At 41.4% G+C, this 20,704-nt stretch overlaps 1 protein-coding gene and 1 pseudogene across 1 annotated transcript; both read right to left on the bottom strand.

Moving 5' to 3' along the window:
• Positions 1-593: 593 nt before the first annotated feature.
• On the bottom strand, positions 594-1,310 carry LOC147613170 (large ribosomal subunit protein eL20y). The gene has a single exon (XM_086782445.1). The coding sequence runs from the start codon at positions 1,280-1,282 to the stop codon at positions 746-748; it is 537 nt and encodes a 178-aa protein (XP_086638571.1). The 5' UTR covers positions 1,283-1,310; the 3' UTR covers positions 594-745.
• Positions 1,311-13,043: 11,733 nt separating this feature from the next.
• Positions 13,044-16,087, bottom strand: LOC147613169 (uncharacterized; annotated as a pseudogene).
• Between the last annotated feature and the right edge of the window lie 4,617 nt (positions 16,088-20,704).

The raw sequence follows: 20,704 nt of genomic DNA, 5'->3' as shown, positions 1-20,704 counted from the left end.
GATCTACTTTCAAGACATTAAGGGTGAAAGCATGAAAGGGTGTACATACTAATACCCAAGGGTGTACTATACTATTTATATAGTTTTTTTTTAAACAATGGGACTATTTGTATAGTATTTTTTTAAAGACTACATGTATTGTTTTTTTTGGCTAGAATCATATGTGAATCTACTTTTTAAAAAATCCAAAGCTTTGTACTCATACTTCGTTCATCTGTACATGTAGAGTGGTACTTTAATGTGTGAGACCATCCACGCTTCAATTTTTGCTCCCTTCACCCAACCGTAAGTCATACACAGTCTCTTACAACATTTGTAGGTCGAGAGGCTCCAAGGTTCCAGGTTTGGTTCTCTCTCTCTCTCTCTCTCTCTCTCTCTCTCTCTCTCTCTCTCTCTCTATTTTACTTAGACAATTGTTTCTCTCTCTCTCTCTCTCTCTCTCTATTTTACTTAGACAATTGTTTCTCTCTCTCTCATCCTCTCACCGCACACAGAGGAAATAATGTAATCTCTCTGTCTCTCTCTCTCTCTCTCTCTCTCTCTCTCTCTCTTTTTTGAAAAAGAAAAGAAATCTTCTCGAATATATAGACTGCTTGAAAAAACCAAACTGCTTTATGAATCAAATAAACTAAGCCAAAATTTGAGGTGATAAGGACTACCAGCTCTGCCATTCAGTATTTTGTCTGAAAGCTAATCAGTTCTCAGGTCCTCCCTCGCCCAACAGTTCAAAGCACTCAAGAACATACTAAACAAAGGTATTCGGCCTGCTAGCCTTGTAAGTTGTCTTCAACTTCCTGCTTGGGGGGCGGATCTTGCGAAATATCAAAGGAAACTTGATCTTTGAGTCATGGAACTGCTTCGTGTTCTCGCGCTTGCAGAGCTTAGCGGGAATAGTTGCTGTCTTTATAATCTGAATGCATGGAGAGCGCACACGGTGTCGAGAGGCCATTTCATCATACATCTGCTCAACAGCTCCGTTGAGAGTGGTGTCCCTGTACTCCTTGTACATGTTATGATAGCCAGTCCTACTCTGGTAGCGCACCCATATGCCATAGTTCTTGATAGTGGTAGGCTTTTTCTCAAAAATCTCATTGATTGCTAAAACTTGACCATGGGACTTCTTCACCTTCTTTAGCTTCCTCAGGAAGTACCAAAACTTGGACTTGGCGCGCACTTCATTCGTCGCCCACAGCTTCATACGAAAGACCTTTGGCTGCTCATTGGTTGCAGTTGGCAGGGCTCTCCCAACCACCTGATACTGATGGAACCGGAAGTTGCCCATTGATCCGCTACGCCTCCTTCAGCTCCTGCTTCTCTCTCTCTCTCTCTCTCTCTCTCTCTCTCTCTCTCTCTCATTTGCATACAAGTTTCGTGTAGTAGCAAAAACTAGTATGTATGATTTATTCAGAGGGTTGTGTGTGTGTGTTTTGCTCAAAGAACTATTTCTCTCTCTGCCATCCTCTCACACATAGACAAAATTTTAAAATTATCAGTGATATAATCTCTCTCTCTCTCTCTCTCTCTCTCCCCCCAAGACTCTCTCTCTCTTCTCTCTTTCTCACCCTCTCATCTCTCTTTCTCACCCTCTCATATGCACATACTTACCAAGGACATGCAGTAGTAGAAACTAGTATGCATGATTCATTCAGAGGGTTTGAATTTGACTTTCTTAAAATAAATTCATGCATGATTCATTCAGAGGGTTTGAATTTGACTTTCTTAAAATAAATTCATGGATGTAGGTGTGAAGTGTGGCTAGTTTTATTTAGTGCTTTATAGCCATATACTACTCAATAAGAGTACTAATTAGTACTATTGAGTTAATTTAACTACCCAATATAAGTAATATTTAGTGTAGGCACTGTAAGAGTACTATTTAGCACATAGGGTACTATGCAATACGTTGTAGTCATATACTCAATATGAGATGATTAGTACTATTTAAAGCTATATGAGTACTTATTAGTACTATTTAGCTACACTTTTGTAGTGCATCTTAAGTATATGACAAAATTGGAATACATGAGCATTATATGATTTTAGTATTATTGAATGAAAATTTGGTATAGTAAGGCTAACTAGTACTAAATAGTGCTATCTATGTTTTAAAAAGTAATATCTAATTAGTAAATGGTACTTTCTAATTAGACTATGTACTTCTATGGGCATTTAATTATGATTGTATTGTAGGAATTCCTCTGAGCCATCTAATTCTAAATGTTAAAATTCTTTGATGATACAACTTGCTGAGGCACCTTCTGGTTCACCATTTAAAGAGAAGAAACATCAGACACTGTACCTGATGAAGTTGATAGATAATTTTATTTTTTCATTCATATTTAAAAGACATGTTAAATAGTGTTGTAGGGTTGTTCTAAGACTTGTTCTTACTTTTTGACATAGTAAAAATTGAGTCGAAGAAAAAGAAGGTGTGGTCTACAAAGACGACCACTCTAGATATGAAATGATAGGCATTTGCAAAGAAGAGTAGTGCTATCCAATCACTATACAAGAGCAAGAACAAGAAGAATGAAGAAAAAGAGTACATAGGGTCCAAGAAAGATATTTTCTTCCACATGCCTACATTTCACATGCCATGGTGTACTCTTTTCTATGATATTTCATGACACATTTTTTGTATGTGGAATTCACAGTGTCTTGTGAACTAAACTTTGTAAAAGATACAATTCCTGAGCCATAGATGGAATGGAGAGCAAGGAAGAGACCAAATCATCTGAACATATGGTAATGAAGAAAGGGAATAACTAATTATAGATGATACCATGGAAGGTGCTATGCTTGAGCCAAAACATGAGACCTACAATATTGAAGCTACTACTGCTAAAGATTATGACATTTCTCAGCACTTGGATAGTGAGATGATGTAGGAGACTTGCAATACTAATGCTCCTACTAAGCATCAGGAGGCAATATTGCCCTTGGACATTGATATGATGCAGGGGCCCAAATACTTGAGATGTTTAGTGAAGAAGTGAACAAGAGTGCTAAAGTCAGCAAAAAGGGTGCTACCGATTCTTGTGAAAAAGAGGGTGCTATACACAAAGAGGAGGAACAAAATGATGCAAGGAACAAGGGTGTTGAGAGACATTCGATAAAGGTGCTGAAGATATGGTGCCTGATAGCATCGAGCGACGACGACAATGCTCTAATCAGTATTGTCCTCTCTCATTGCTCACAGTAAAAAGAAAATTAATGTTAGGATTCCTTCTAAGATTCCCACCCTATCTAGCTCCGCATTATCTGAGACTTGTAAAACCCCCACACCTGCACAAAGGACAAGATCCAAAAAGTAAAATGATTTCTTGCACATTCTACTTTTTGAAATATTAGACTGGTACTGTAAAATTTATAAAATTTGGTGGCCCTTTTTTTATATTTCATTAAAAAAAATTTCCCCACCCTAGCTAGCTCTACATTATCTGAGACTTGTAAAACCCCCACACCTGCACGGAGGACAAGATCCAAAGCAAAATGATTTCCTGCACCCAATATCTACATTTATGGGTGTAGTGATAATAGCAATGCGGTCCCCCATCTCAACCACATCAACAAGTTGCTCCTTCATCATCTTACTCAATGGGTGTGCCATCTTGCCATGTAGCTTGGTCAAGGACCACAAACTAGAATGAGAGAACACTTGTCCCATGCTTCATCCATGTAGAATGAACATAAACATGACAAGCTTCTCAACAATACATGTGTAGGATCTTTCTTACTGAAATCCAAGACAAAGTGCAAGGAATGAGTAACCTTGATAGTTTGGCACTCCCAAGCCTTTGAACGGTCAATATCGCCCACCTTTACCTCCAGAAAGAACCCCGACTTCACTAAATCTTCCCCCATTTTTAAATGTAGCCACTCTATGACATCATGAGCATTTTGTAGCTTTGTACCATTTATATCCAGTTGCTTAGTAAGTCAAAGCACGCTTTATGACTGTGCCTACACAATCATGTTCTCCTTTTCCATGGCCAAAACCAAAGAAGTTCCATATTATCCAAAGGTCTTGGTAAGGGAGCAATACCTGCATTGCCCAAAAAGTGGAGATTACCAATATAAGTATTACTAAAATACATAAAGTCACAAAAAATGTGCATGAACGAATGAAATACAATAATTTAAATCAGTGAAAAGCCATACCTTGCAACAAAGTAAAATGGGCATGCTACGTTGAATTGAGATGCTACTCCGTCCAAACCCAATTGCATTTAAAGTTTAGGCCTTGAGACTCCAACCATTGGTGGTGGAGAAAAAAATAGTGTTGCACGAACAAGGGGCATGTGTCCTATCATCAACAAAGAAGTAAAATATGGCTTGCTTCTTTCTTTCTCCCATCTCCTTCCAGTAGCATATATGAATGAAGATGCTACATTGGTCATTATGCCAATGCATTGATTGGATGTTATTATGCACTTTAAATGTATAATTTTTTAGCAAAGTCCATAATTGATACCACCCCATCATTAGGAAATTTATTGATGCACTCTTTAAATTAAGTGTGCTGTGAAAAAGTGAAAAAATTATGGGCTATGAAAGTCTTGAGGTGCTTTAAGAATTGTGGAATGAATGGATGGAGTTGTCTCCTTGTATAAGAGTTTTATCCTCTTCTTTGTGACGCCCCTTTTGGTTTCCTCATTGGCATACTCATATGACTGCCACTTGATTGATACACCATTTGCATTATTAAGCTCCCTTGGACAAAAAAATGGCCCTGGACATTGAGAAAATTTTCTTGGCATGCAATATAGGTTATGTATGCCATTTAGCATTGGTTAGCTTTGGACACACTGCTGAAGGCCAAAGATCTATTAGAGATGGGTATATGCTAGTGTAGGCAACCCACTTTTCTTTCCCATCAAGTATGCACACCATACAAGCATAATCACATACATCTCTATGTAGAGATATTCTCGCGGAGTTCACAGCTAAACAAAACAAATCCATTTGAGCATGGTACACATAGCAACAAGTATTCCTTTCCTTTAATTTTCTAATGAAGTAGGGCTTGAGATATTGAAACGCATGGAAGCCCATGACTACTTTGGGATAATGTTCTTTTAAATTAACATAGAATTCAACCTGCACAGTTAGCCAAGAAGAAGGGGTGATATACAAATATATATGTTTCTTTGGAGAATTCCATGGTTGTGAAAGATCTTAACTTGTGCATTCTACTTCAACTAAACTCTTTAGTACTAATAGTGCTATAGTGGCTTGCTAACCTATAATTGCACTATTTAGTACTAATATTATTATTAGTACTAATAGCACTATGAGTACAATTAGTTCTAATAGTACTATTAGTACTATGAGTACAATTAGTACTAATTAGTACTCTTAGTACTATTAGTACTATATGTACTGTCCAGATTACTATAGTATCATGTACTACTATCTCAAAGCATCAATACTATCCAGTACTATACATGACTATTTAGTACTATCTATACTATAATTGCACTATCTATACTTTTAAGATTACTATAGTATCAGGTACTACTATCTCAAAGTAGCAATACTAGTAGAACTATTTAGTACTAGTTACATAGTATAATGTAGTACTATCTATACTATAATTGCACTATTTAGTACTAATATTACTAATAGTATTGTGAGTGAGTAGTATTAAAACTAATAGTATTGTGAGTACTATTAAAACTATTAGTACTCTTAGTGTTATTAGTACTATATGTACTATAATTGCACTATTTAGTACTAATATTACTATTAGTACTAATATTACTATTAGTACTAATAGCACTATGAAAACTAATAGTACTGAGGTAGTATTAGTATTAATAGTACTGTGAATACAATTAGTACTTTCAGTGTTATTAGTACTATCTATACCATCCAAATTACTATAACGTAATTCAAAACATAATAGTATTATGTACTACAATCTCAAAGTATCAATACTATCTTGTAGCATGATTTACTACTATGTAACAAGACAAGATTAAGTACTATAGCACTAAATAGTACTTCACTATAGATAAAAGTGTTTAGTATATGGTTTTATGGCTAACTAGAGAAGGGTCCAACCTGTCGGGATAATCAGGGGAGAACAAATAGAGGTAATAGGATGTAGCTTCATTATTCTCAAGATGACCGAGATAGCAGGTGCATACCCTATGCTCCTAGGAAGGCCTTGGCTCTAGAGTGGAAGAATAAAGTATAACTAGGAGACGAACAAAATCACCATCAGAGCAAAAAGGAGGTCTGCATCTCAATGGCAAGAAAGAATACACTAAGCCCGAGAAACCGATCAATGCATGCAGAAGGACCAAACTACCCTCTAGGTTTAGGCCCAAGAGGTAGGGGGACAAGAGTAGTAATTAGGTCCCATTAGCAAACCAAAGCCTAGGCCCCCTAGGGTCAAAGAAGTCAAAAATGTGCACCCAGCCCTCTTCCTATTGGTCCATTCCTAATCAAAAGTTAATCCAAGAGGTCTTCTTTGGGTCCAAAAAATTCCTAATGCACTAGAGTTGGGGTGGCTGCATGATGCCCGCTGACAACCTCTCCCTAGCTCTAATGCAAGTTGCACTAGAGCTGGGGTGGCTGCGTGATGCCCCAGCCACCCCCTTCGTATTTCCATGGCTTATCCTAACATTTCCAGTGTTAGCCCTACCATGGCTAGAGTGGGTGTTGGTTAAGGATTGATTGGAGGAGAAGCAGGGACAGGAGGATAATAAACCATTGGAGGCCCTTGTCTTATGGGTGGGTTCGGTTGTGCCCCTTGCATTCCCATGTGGTACCCTGAGGTATGCTCCCTATGGTAGGTACTAGTGATATACAGATGGATGTCGAGTAGGTCCTTCCTCTCTGGTATGATGTTTTTGGTCCTTGAGAAGATGGACCCAGCCCTAGGTTTTGTATGGGTCTTTGGGCCTTGTATGAATTAGCCACTCCTGAGACAGGCATGGCTCTCTAGATTGGTGGTTGGGTCTGGTCTGATAGCTTTCTCTCAGACTTATTTTCGCTCTAGGATCTATGGATGGCGTGGGCTCACTTTCTTGTGAATGTTCCATACCTCTCACCTTGGGCTGCGTCTCTTCCGACTGTGTGTTTCCCAAAACAAAGTTGAGGAGCCTCGAGCAAGGCTTCTCTGTGAATGTGTGGGAGAGGTAGGATCTTTCTTTGGGACAGGTGGTCTGTCCATACACTGAGGTTCAGGTTCTCCTATCTCAAGGTCAAGGGTTTCTCATCCTGTGGTGCTGGGATGGTCTTCGCTCTCACTAGTGCTGTCAAAGACGAGCATTGTTTGGCTCCATGTGGTATTGACCTATGGGTTTTACCTTATAAGAAAGGGAGCTTCAAGAGAGTTTACATCGTCAAAAAGAGGGTTGTTTCGCACCAATTTACCCGAACGCAGGTGCAAGGAAGTGTGGAACTACTATGCAAAACCCCCCCTGTGAACAATCTCTTTCTTTTTCTTTTTTTTTGGGAATGGTATGATCGTACGCTTTGGGAGGGTACGAGCGTACGCTTCTGAAGGGAACATGTGTATGCTTTCTGAAGGACACAGGCATTGCTTTAAGAAGGAATGGGTGTGCGCTTTTGAATTGAGAAGGTATGGGCGTGGTAGGTGAATGGTACGGGTGTGGCAAGTTTGAATGGTACAGGCATGGCACAAGTGGAACGGTTGTACGCTTTCTAAAGTTATGGCAAAAAAGAATGGGAGTCAGTGTCCCACCATGATGTAGAACTGAGAGGAGGTGTTGGACTATGTTCATCTCGCATAGGCATGGCAAAATTGACATGAAGGTGGCAGCAAACAAAATAAATGCTTTGGAATGGGCGTACCCTTCAAGAAGGAATGGTTGTGGCATTGTCAAATTTTTGAGAGTTTTCAAGGAATTTTAGAGAATTTAAGGTTGTAGGTCTGACTGCCACCTACTATATTCCATGACCGTGCAACTTTACCTACTTGGTTGAATGCACTTTATGCCCACTTAATGCAATTATTCTAATTTTAATGCTAGCTACCACATTCAAGGCTGGAGATTTTTCTAAATTTGGCTAGAAAGAATGGAATAGGCATGGCACAAGTGCCACAGATGTGGCTTTGAAAGGAACATCTGTTCGCTTCTCAAAAATGCCTATAGAATGTGATTTTTGCCTTGTTTTCTCCTTAGATTCTTGCAATTTCAGGTATCTTCCCACTAATTTTGAGGATTTTTGATTTAATAAAGAGCTAGCGCTAGTCTCAAGCTATCTATTGATGCCTACAATGCCTAATTAAGATTAATTTGTTAATTAAGCTAAGGTGCAAACTTAATCAAATAAGAACCAAAAATTAGAGATTTGCATGAATGTCAGGGACAAAGTTTAAACACTTACTTGCTTCTCTGGTGCTCGGTGAAGACCTCAATGGTCCAATGCTTTGATTAACCTCCATTGCTCCATGGAATCACCATCAACAAATAAAAACAAGCTCATACACAAGCAAACAACTGGTGGATTTGCACTCCAACCGGGCTAAATATGCACTCCAACCGGGCTAAATATGCACTCCAACCGGGCTAAATATGCACTCCAACCGGGCTAAATAAAGACTCTAGCAAATGAACTAAGTGGAGGACCCTAAGCTAAATGCATTCCCTGGTAGTGGCACCAAAGATGTTAATCCTAACATACCACCTTGCACAAGAGAGAGAGAGAGAGAGAGAGAGAGAGAGAGAGAGAGAGAGAGAGAGAGAGAGAGAGAAGAAGAAGAAGAAGAAGAAGAAGAAGAAGAACAGAAACAACATGCAAGGGTCGAGTTTGGAGAGGTGCACTTAGCCAACCCTAATGAGGGTTAACTCCTCGATATGTGAAGCCACTAGGGGTTCACTCCACATCTACTTGTGTCACCCAACTAGAGATTCAATAGCTAGGTAGAGAGCAAGGAAGAGGGAGCTCAACCTTCGCTAGCTTCTGCAGCGACGGTGCAGGATAAAAATTCGCACTGTTCTGGCACTGCTCCCCCAGCCACTCAGGATCATTTCTGATGCATATGAAGTTGAGTACATTAATTATAAAAATAATAATTTATAAAATAAAAATAACTTTAATCATATAAAAAACATTATTTTTCATCCAATGCATCAGAATTGCTCATGGAGGGCTAGGGAAGCTATGCCCCAGAACAATGAGAATTTGGGCTCTACAGCAGCAGCGGTGCAGGCTCAAAATTTGCACTGTTCTGGAACTGCTCCCCCAGCCACTCAGAATCATTTTTGATGCATTTATAATCAAGTTGAGTACATTGATTATGAGAAACAGTAATTTACAAGATAAAAATATCTTTAATCATGTGTGAAAATACATTATTTGTCATCCAATGCATCAAAATTGCTCCTGAAGGGCTGGGGAAGCTGTGCCAAAATAGTGCGAATTTGGGCTCTACAGCAGCGATGCAAACTCAAAATTCGCACTATTCTGGCATTGCTCCCCTAGGCTCCTAGTGTCATTTCTAATGCATTCACAAAAACATTGATGGTACAAACTAGAAAAAACAATGATATACTTGATGAAAATAAGTTTGCAAAAATTGTATTGTATTCATAATAAGAAGTGATACATCATCTTTACAAAAGCTTTCTTACAATATTGAGCTTCCTTCTCTTGTTATTGGTGGGCAGAGTTTGTTTAAGGAGTGATTGGGCTATTTCTTGAGGATCCTCTATACCTATACTTTCGGCTGTACCTATACAAGCAAGAAGCTTACCCCTAAATCCAGAACCAAAAACATCGAAGGCAAGGGATTTTTTAATCAGAACTTTACATTTGGTGCTCTGTGCCATAGAGGCTACACATAGCACCTTAGAGAGGGCTTTCAAAAAGAAGAGAGTGAAGGCAGATTGAGGGGTGTAACCCCTGTGGATAATGGCGATGCCATCCACAGGAAGTCGACCAAGATAGTGCACCAACGCAGCATCATGTCCATGGACCTTGGCCTGGTCTCTGCTTCTGCCGCCGCCTCTCCCAGCAAATGCGTCAATTTCAACCACCCTCTGCAATCAAAGGAAAAATCAAAATATTTTCCTATACATAATTACAAATGTTTCTAGGTTGTAAAAGGTCGATTATTACCTCTTGCTCAATGTCTTCTTTTGCCAAAGTGCTGGTGGGGGCGGAGAGGTCAATTGAGGACCGAGCCTCATCCTTTTTTGGTGCTTTGGTCTCCTCCATCACTGCAGCAGCAAGGGTATCCTTTTCAGCCTCTAGCTTGTCTTGTAAGGTTGTGAATTCCTTCTCTAGAACTAGGGCTTGCTCTACAGTCTCAACCACAGATTCCTTAATGCCCAAGCATTCATCCATTCTCAAGCCAGCTTCCTTTTCAAGGTCATGAAGAAATAAGTATTCTTCACCTTCCACCACAATGGTGCTCCCTCAAGAGATTGATCTCAAGCTTTGGCAACACCTTGCTCTCCTCGTGTGGGGAAGATGGCCCCGCATCTTCTACTACAGTGGGCTGTTTAGCTGCAGATTGTGCACTCTCTGGAAAGTGCTCTGATGCAAGTTGCTCTTCTACACCAGCACTTGTTCTTACTTCCTTCACTTTCTTGTCATCCCTCAAATACCCTGCCAACTGCAATGCAGGCATCTCTACCTCCTCATCCGAATCCTCATCTCGCTGATGAGGAATGCAAAAGTGGCGAGCTGCCACCCACGAGAGGAACCTAGTTCCTAAATTGCCCTTCCCCAACCTCTTCACCTCCTGCTTATTGAAGGTACAGTAAACTCCTGCGGGGATGCAGATGTTGATGAAGCGTTCAAGGCGCTGGATGTAGGGGCGGGCATATTGTTGAATGTACTTAAGGAGCTCAACAGGCACCCATCGATCATTGGGGCAATGTGGAAAGGAGATGGAGTGGGGAGCCAAGTATTGCTCCATGTATGCAATCTGCGTCTCATAATGTTGGGACGCAAGGGCGAGTGACTTTTCAAAGTCAACTTCACGAGAGAACATGACAAAGAGCTCGCTCTTGCTCGCCCACGGGGTGGTGTAGAGGAACTCACAAAAGTTGTCAAAGTGGGTAGCCATGTGATAGTGTGAGCTCGTGCTTGGTTTCTACCGTGTGAAAATGAGAAAGAAGGCACCTTTGGCTATTTATAGTTAAAATTTAAAGTTTGGCCTTTTCACACTAGACTGCTAGACAAAAAAATTACAGTTTGCAAAAAAATATTAAGATTTCAATTAAATAAAGATTGGTTAAAAAAGAGCCTGGTACAAAATTACAAGCATGTCATCTAATCTAAAATTGTTATAATGTCTTCAGTTTTTGCCCCTCCTGACATTTACTTCATGTTGATCTCCATCTCCTTGTTGACTTGAAAGCTTGTCATTGCCTGCACCTCGATCCTAAAACTCTTGCCATCAGGTGCATCAAAACAGAAGCTATTTTCCCATATACTCAGTTCATCTTCAAGCTCTTCCACATGTCTACTATGTGTTGGTAGGACTATGCACCTTGCTTTGCTGAAAATTCAAGGTCCTCCATTTGCCATGATTCTGAGACCATGGTTGTCCCCTCCTTACGCTTCCCAATCTGTAAAAATATAGAAAGTGGCACAATAACCAGAAAGTGTAAGGGTTAATTCTAGACATGTAGTGGAATTAGATATACCTTTCTTCTCATCAACTTGAAACTTGACTCTTCCACATTGTCAAGGCCCATGATGCTAAAGTGTTGACGCAGGTCTGCTAGGCTCCAATGCTTACTTGCTGTCACTTGCTCAATCCATCCATTTTACATCATCACAGCTACCTCAATAGGCATAATTTCTTCTTCTGAGGCTTGAAGTGGGATCCATGTCCCGTGCTTTTGCATCCATCTTTGGTATTGCAGACGCATGTACAAAATAGAGCGTGCCTTAAAGAACCTGAAAGACACTGTAGAATCTACTACATTGCACTTGTACACATCACCTTGATGTGAACCCTCATTAACCTCCCAACCCTCTCCTAGTAATCCTTAAATGAGGTCAGACCGTATCTCCTTACAAATATACATTGTTTTTGTTTGGTGCATTGGCATGGAATTGAACATGTGCACAAAAACATGTAAAGGACAAAACCAATTTAGCCCTACTGACCTAGATGCCTTTGAAAACTTGAGTGGTCTTGATATCACTTACCATCTTACACTTTAAGCATAAGATGGTCCAAGCATCAGTTTTGGGCCATTCGGGATTGTTAAGAGGGGGTTTGGGGATCTCTTCTACCTTGCCAAATAAACCTTGTTTTTTATCTACAAAATATGAGAGAAAAGAAAAAGATATTGTTCTGTACAAGATCACTTGGGCTTTGAGATACAAACATTGCCTCTCCAATGGATGCATGCATAGCATAGAAAACTCCAGTGAGGCTTTGGAGTGGTTGTTCCTCAACATAATTAGAGGGGAAAATACTTGCAGAGAGACATAAGAAAATGGAGAATCATAAGAAAATTTGAAACAAAAAATCCAATATTAGCATGTTGTTAAAGCTGTGTTTATGTTACACTGACAATTTGAAGGAAACCTTGGTCGTTGGCCTTGAATGTATAGGTCTCCAAGGATATACACATGTTGCACTATGGAAACTAGTCCTTCATTCTTAGTATGCTTGAAGCCTTGTAGTAGCCAACCCTTCCAATGATGTAGCATATTCCCTAGTTGACGCACTCGATGTGGTCCCTTAGAGCTTGGCTGCATGTAGACCCAAGCCCCAACCCTGAATCTTGTTGGAGCCCAAACTCCATTCTCATCTCTTGTGTTATGCAGCACAAGCTCTTTGAAGGGACCTCGGGGTGTGCGCGGATGTTGTGCTGTGCAAGAGAGGAGATGAAGGAGAAGAGGAACACACAGAATGTGGGTGGGGAGACCTCAAAGTCTGGCAACCCCCTATACACACTATAGTATATATATGTATAAGGTACAATCATCAGTGGGTGCTCGCCCAAGGCATGGGCGGCCGGACAAAGGCAATGCGCCTCTGACCCCAACAACCTCCCACTCAGAGGCGAACGTGCCGCTGAATAAGAGAACCTAGTCTAATGACTAATGTACAAGACTGATGAGTGAGAACCACACTCATCCACAATGCCCACAGATGGTCTATAATCGTGTGCATCCGGTTGTCCTGCTTCCGTGTAAGTCCATACACGACCAGACATACCACACACATCCTGCAAGTATGTATGCAATACCTGCATAACTCCCCCATGCGCTATGCCAGCATCAGTCAACCGAAAGACTGATAGAAAATGCTCCCACTGCAGCTGCTATATCCGGTCTCGAGATCAACATCTCGTACATGAGACCACCAAATGCTGATGCAACACTAGCTAAACCTGCTAGCCGTACTAAACATGCATCAACATGAATGTCCCTCTGCTGCTGCTGGCAATAGCCATTTTTGGTTGACTAGGCATGTCAACCCCATGCATCTCCTGAGTGTCTACAAAAGACGCATAATCCTGCTGTGCAACCTCAGAGCAAGCCTGTTGCTCTAGGTGTCTAGTCAAAGACGAGTCCTGCACAACAAAATCCTCATGCTCACTGTCAAACATAGTGAGGAATGACTGCATAATAGCTGACTCTGGGATGGTCCTCACCTCCCTGACATCCATAAGGACTGGATCCACATGTCCTGACATGACCATATCAGCCTCTAGCATGAGCATATCAAAGTCAGACTGTGTCACAGATGCCGCATCAACATCTATACTAGCAGTCAAGTCAATCCTGTCAATCTGTGTTTGTAGGGAGCAGACCCGCTCTACCTCTGTATGCACAACTCTGACAACTGCTGTGTCACTAGAGCAATCTCGCTCTACCTCTGCACCTATAGATATATCTTGCACAGCATCATGCTCAATCTCGAACATCTCAAGAAATGACTGCATCACAGCTAATGTCTCAGCATCCATGTCTGATGTCTCATCCTGCTGTGACTCACTAGAGCTAACCTGCTCTAACTCTCCATGCATAGACTCTTGCACAACTATCTCCTACCGTGTCTCACTAGAGCTAACCTGCTCTACCTCTGTCTCCACAGAGTCTACCGACATGTCCTGCATAGCTACATGCTCTGTCTCCTGAGCATACTGGAGCGTACTCGCAAATGAGACGCGTCTCGTCTTCCGCTCCTCACATATCAGTAACGCAATTGAGACTATACCGTCTCGTATCTGATCCACGTGCATAGGGTAAAGCATGCCAACCCTGGCACCTCTCGCAATGACCAGCGAACCCAAATGCATCGTAAAGATTGCTCTCGAAGCGAAATCTGGCATCCACAATCTCTGAGCTGACCAACCGAGATCAAACTCACTCTCAAGTCTGGTACATATCGCACATGTCGCAGCAAATATGATGCACCACTCGGCAACGATAGTCTCACATCTCCTGCACCAACTATGTCATACACTGAACCATCAGACAAGTGCACACTGCCAAGCATTCCGCTAGAATAGCTACAAAACCACTCACGACATGACATGACATGAAACGTAGCATCCGCATCTAGCAACCACTGCTGCTGCAAAGGAAGTGCACGATCCTCATGCATAACAACATCTAGTGCATAACTCGAAGCAAATGTGACATCGCCGTCACTTGTGTACTCAGACACTGCATCTGCTCCCTCAACTGTCAAATCAACTGAGCTAACTACATCTCCAAGACAACCATGTCTCCTACGCTATCGCATACGACGAAAAAAACGCCGTCGAATGTGCCCTGAATGACCACAATGCCAACATGTAACCTGTCGACGTATACATGAATGCCTCTATCTCACATGAGTCCTGGATGACTCAGATCCATCATACATCTCATGTAATCTTTGCCACAATGCTCTCGTAGTCGTCTCATGCATAACAAGAGAAAAAATAGACTCCACAAGGAACAAGCGGATCGTAGATAATGCCAGCTTATCTAGCTCCTGCCCACTAATCGTCAGACATACTAGAAGGTCTACCTGCATCACCACTCAATGGTCCATGCAACCCTTGCTGTGTCAATGCATCAAGCATACACTCTTGCCATGCTGCAAAGTCCGCCGACCCATCAAACATGCGCATCTGTGAGAGGTCACAATCTGATCGATCACCTGTCTCTGCCATGAGAACAACATAGCAACTAGCAGGCAAAATTGTGAGACAATCTCTATCAATGAGCGCGTAAAGCTCCCACAGTGTCAATACATGAGCTGCTGTACCTGCTCTATCAAAACACTGCAATCCCGTAGTCACAACACTGCAATCCCATAAGCTAATCACCAAGCTCACGCTGTGCAGTATCGATGCATACACGCACTAATCTCCCACCTACAGAGAACACCGCACGCAAATCCTAAGTGCTACTTGTAATCGCAACCTCGATCGCATCAACGACGCGCGTAAAACTCTTGGGAAAATTTCACCAGAGTTCCGGCAGCAAAACGGATATAAACCCAATGGGTGAAAGCACGGGATGGTGGTACAAAATTGGTTGTCCTTGACACCACCTAGGCTTGGTAGAACAAGAGTAAAGAAAAAGAGGGCAAAAAGGAAATAAAGGAGAAATATTAAGCTGTGAAAATTCCCTGAGGTGTTATACTTTAGTCTTTTTTTTGAAACGTCCCATAACAGATAGACGTGGGTGCAGACGTGGGTGCAGACGCGGGTGGAATGCAAGGAAGCAGATTTCTCTCTCTCCCTCTCTCTCTCTCTCAGACCTCCCCTCTCTGTCTCTGTCTCTGTCTCTCTCTCTCTCTCTTAGACCTCTCTCCTGCACATCCTCTATCCCCTGCGGAACACCATAGCCCTCTCTCTCTCTGTATAAACATGGTAGCTCAAGCCATCACCATATTTACGGAGACGATGCTGGAGGTTGAGTGTGATCCCTTCACTAACCTTGAGTCAGGGATACCTGCATTTACAGAGGATACTATCAATGAAACCCAAGTTGCTCACGAACCTGTCGGCAACCAAGAATTTCTCCGAGGCTATTGGGCACAAAAGAAGCGTGAGCAACGATGCAAGGAGCGCAACCCTGCTAGGGAAGGTAGCCTTTCAAGAACCGGGTCAAGGAACAATATATGCAAAGCCATGGCTAGATGTTGGCGTCAGACAGACCCAAGGACTAACAATAGTAGAACAACAGGAAATTCTAGAGCAGCTCATGCATCATCAGCCGTTTTCCAAGTTGAGGAGTTCGGATGTGCAATCGAGTCTTCTTTCCAACGTTCGCAACACATTGACTCAATTGAAAGTACCTCACTCTGCAAGTGAGCTGTTTGTAAAGAGAGCCTCTTTGATGATGATACTGAACAATGGTGATCAGAGAACAATGTCAGTGAACCAGTCCAAAATTGCTGCTGTGTTGGGTGTTCATCGACGACGACGGAATATAGCGGTAGCAAGCAGTCGACTGGAAACGAAAGATGAGAATGAAGTGTTGCCACTTAGTGCTTGTCATAGACGATTGCCTTTGTATACAAGTATCACAAGTGAAACTAGAGATTTGGTGATCGCTTTTTGGAAATCTGAGACGAGAGTTTCACCAAACAAAAAGAATATTTGTAAGCAGAGGATCGAGGCAAAATGTGTCATCAAACATCCAATTCATCTTCTAGATGACTCTCAGGTAATATGTTTTTGCTACAATGCAATCCATGGTGGCCTTGATTTCTGTTGGAATAGTTCAAAATTTGTAGTCTTTGGGCAGCATTGAAAGCTTGGCTGTTCAGTACCAAACTGGTAGTTTTTTACCAGCAATCACTCTAGGCCATAAGTACCAATTTGGTACTGCAATCATTGTAGGTACCAATTCCCATATCCAAGTACTTACCATTGTTTGAATTCCCAGCTCCATAATAGTATCATTGTAGTTACCAATTCCACCTCCATAGGATTAAATTTGGCACTTCTCTGAATTTTGCATTGTACCCAACAGGATTCACGGTACAACTTTTGGTTGCAATGTCCAAGAGTAAGGAAGCACAGTCTCAATTTGGCACTTTTGAGAAGCACTCACACTTGGTAGTGTAATACCAAATTAGGTTTTGGAGACAGATTTGGTGCTTTCAATGTATCTTGCAAAGTACCAAATGGATGCATAATACCAATTTTGGAGCGTTTTATATCCAGAAAAGTATCCAATTTTGTACTAAGCATCCAATTATGGTACTATAAAGTATACAGAGAAATAGCCAATTTGGTACTATGGATCAAGTTCGGTACTATGCAGGGTGCTTTAAGTGTGCCTGGTTAGTACCTAAGGTGTTCCACAGCTCCAATTTGGTTTTTTTGGGCACCACTTACACTTGGTAGTATAATACCAAAATGGGTTTTGGAAACAGATTTGGTGCTTTTAGAGAATACTGAAAAGTACCAAACTAGATGCATAGTACCAATTATGGCACTCTTTGTATCCAAAAAAGTATCCAATTTTGTACTAAGCTTCCAATTATGGTACTGTGAAGTATACAGAGAAATAGCCAATTTGGTACTATGGATCAAGTTTGGTACTATGCAGGGTGCTTTAAGTGTGCCTGCATAGTACCTAAGGGGTTCCACAAATCCAATTTGGTGTTTTTGGGCACCACTCACACTTGGTAGTATTATACCAAATTGGGTTTTGGAAACAGATTGGGTGCTTTTAGTGAATACAGAAAAGTACCAAACTGGATGCATAGTACCAATTTTAAAGCTTTTCTGTATCCAAAAAAGTACCCAATTTGCCACTATGGATCCATTTTGGTAATATGCAGTATGTAAAACAGTACCAAATTGGGTACTATGGTTCTAGCTTGGTACATAGAACCAAATTTGGTGCTTTTTTGTATTCACAAAAGCACCCAATTTGTTACTATGATCCAATTTGGTACCATGCTTAATGTAGAAAAGTATCCAATTGGGTACTATGGTCCGCCTGGTAATAAATAGAGCCTAATATGGTGCTTTTCTGCATCAAATTTGGCACTATAGTCTGTTATATGGCACTACAGTGCCAAATTTGGTACTTTAGAATGAGTTGGTGGTTTACAGTACCAAATTTTGTACTGTAAACAGCTTTGGTGCTTTACTCTTGTTTGATAGTATTCTAAGCTCTAACGTGGTTCATTTTTCGTTTAAAGGTGGAGCTCTACAAAAGATTCAAGAGCATGTATCCTGCGGTGAAGTTGTCACTTAGGTCCTTTGAGACACTCAAGTCTTTTTTTGTCCGAAGATTGAAAGAGTGCTATACTTGCTGCTGTATTTACCATATCCAGATGGTATAATTCAAGGATGCTTTCAATCAAATGCGCCAGAACAAGTTTGGGCATCACGGCAAAGAACATCCATGTACATGCTCCATTTGTGGTAAACGTAGTGAGGCAGGCCAATGTTCTGCAAACCAGGCTGTTTTTCAATACATAAGTAACTTGCTGGATTTTATATTGTGCCCTCGCCCTAAGGAGGGTGAATATCATGCAAAGAGATGCTTGCTTGGAGAGTGCCCCAAATGCGGTGTACGAAAGTTGTCATTCTGCCCAGCCGAGATTGCAACAGATAGCAAGGAGGTGACTGTTAAGATATTCCAGGATGTGGGCACTGGACAGGTTAATGGTGATGGAAAAGAGAAGAAGCGAAAGGACTTGGTCGTGGAAAGGATGAAAAGTGCAACTTTCATTCATCTCTTTTCAGATCATCTGAAAAGCTTCGTTAAGCACAACTTTATGTTTAGGTGGCAGGCCCAACAATTCAAAGACTGCTTGCTTAAGTTTCCCAGAGATGTTGTGGTATCTGTTGTTGATTTTGCAGAGAATTACAGCTTTAAAGTGCAAAATGAGATCCAGTCCATGCATTGGTGGTCAACACAGGTAACAATACTGGTACACATTTCTTATATCAGAAATTTAGTAGGAGCTATTGAGAAGACTGTGCATTTTTACATATCAGATGATAAGCTCCACGACATGCTCTTTGTTCAGCATTGTTTTATGCTGCATGACAACTGGATGAAACAGCAAGGACACCGTTTGCATTATCATTGGGTATGGTCAGATGGTGCTGCTTTCACAGTTCAAGGCATGAAGACCACACTATTTCGTAGCCAGGTATTATCAGTTGACAGGATTGCTCATGATGCATAACTTCTTTGCTTCAGGGCATGGAAAAGGAGAGCATGATGGTGCAGGTGCTATTATCAAGAGAACCCTGACGCACGAAGACCTAAAACCCGATGGCTGGCCCATGAAGTGTGCGGCTGATGTGGTCAATTTTTTGAACGCGAGGTTTCAGCCGACAACGGAAGGTGGAAGTGCCAGCACAAGGAGGGTGTTCTGGTTGGTTTCACCGAATGATGTGCTGCGTTTTCCGTTGTGGGACTGTAAACCAATTGCAGGCTCTCACTCATTCCATTGTGTTGACGGCTACTCAACGCACAATCCATGTGATGTGCGTTTTCGTACGCTGTCATGCTTCTGTGATCCATGTGTGAATGGGCAGTGGAGGAGATGTAATAATAAACAGCACATTGAAGAATGGAAATATGTCTCCATCGAGCCATTGACAGAGTCAGTACAACCTACAAATAGTGATGAGGACGACGATGATGAGGAGAAATACAATGATTTGGTTTCCTCCCATGTGAGTGAGGATTTAAGCATGCCTGTGTATGAAGGAGACCCTGAGGTGTTGAGCCAATTATTGTCCATTGGGGATAACTTTGCAGTGAACGCAGCCGAGGAGAAGGAGGACTTCTACCTTCTTAAGTGCACAAAAACCGTTTATGTAGCACCAAGAGTATTGAAGGACCTTTGGCATAACAAGATCGTAAGAGGTGGATTGCTAGTTGAGGGCTTGTACTATGCCCAGGTTGAGGGCAAAGTTGATACCTATACCCTATTAGATCAGACACCACCGGTGATGATCTACTCGCATCTTGTTAGAGCCATACAGTTCCCCATGGAGGCTATCCCTGGCCTCCATCACCACTTTAAACTATCCTCAGAGATATATGAAAATATCTACAACAGTATGCCATATGAAGACGGAAGTGACCAGGACGGGAGCCATACAGTGTTTACCCCAACTACAATTCTAACCATTGGCAACAGTTGTAATTCTCTTGAATAGAATCTTGCTTGTGATCAATACTGTCTAATTCTCTTGATTAGAATCTTACTTGTGATCAGTACTGTCTAATGCTATTGCTGTGTTATCAATTTGGTACTGTGCTTTATTGTTTTTAGCTCTGCTGTGTTTTTTCAGTACCAAATTTTGGTACTGTTCCTTTTTGTTTTCACCAAGTAGTAACAGAAAAGTACAAAAGCAGTAGCCAATAAAAGTACATGCACAAAAAGATAATTATCATTAAATGCCAAAGGCAATGTACAAGCATACAGAATCTTTTACACATCAGGGGGGTCAAAGCGGTACGAATACCCCTCCATAGATACAAAGTAGTTGACAACGAACGAGGAAATGTCATCCTCAACATCAAACAAGGGATTCCGGTGGCTGTAAGCAGTGGGGAACTTATCAGCTAGCCACCCGGAGATCCACGGGAAAATGACATCCATAAGATACTTCGGCTTATCGGGGTCATAATACTTGGGCTCATATGACCGGATGCAGCAGCACGAGTCGTAATCATTCTTCGAGGACTTGTATCTCGTGTCGTCGAGGGTGTTCGTTTCATTGAATTGCGGATACTTGCGCCACACTTTTCTTAGGAGCTT

The sequence above is a fragment of the Cibotium barometz genome, chromosome 44 (assembly GCF_041138505.1).
Source record: "Cibotium barometz isolate CiBa-2024 chromosome 44, ASM4113850v1, whole genome shotgun sequence".
Classification (NCBI taxonomy): domain Eukaryota; kingdom Viridiplantae; phylum Streptophyta; class Polypodiopsida; order Cyatheales; family Cibotiaceae; genus Cibotium; species Cibotium barometz.
Note: the sequence above shows the minus strand (reverse complement) of the source record. Positions and strands in the feature narration are given on the sequence as shown.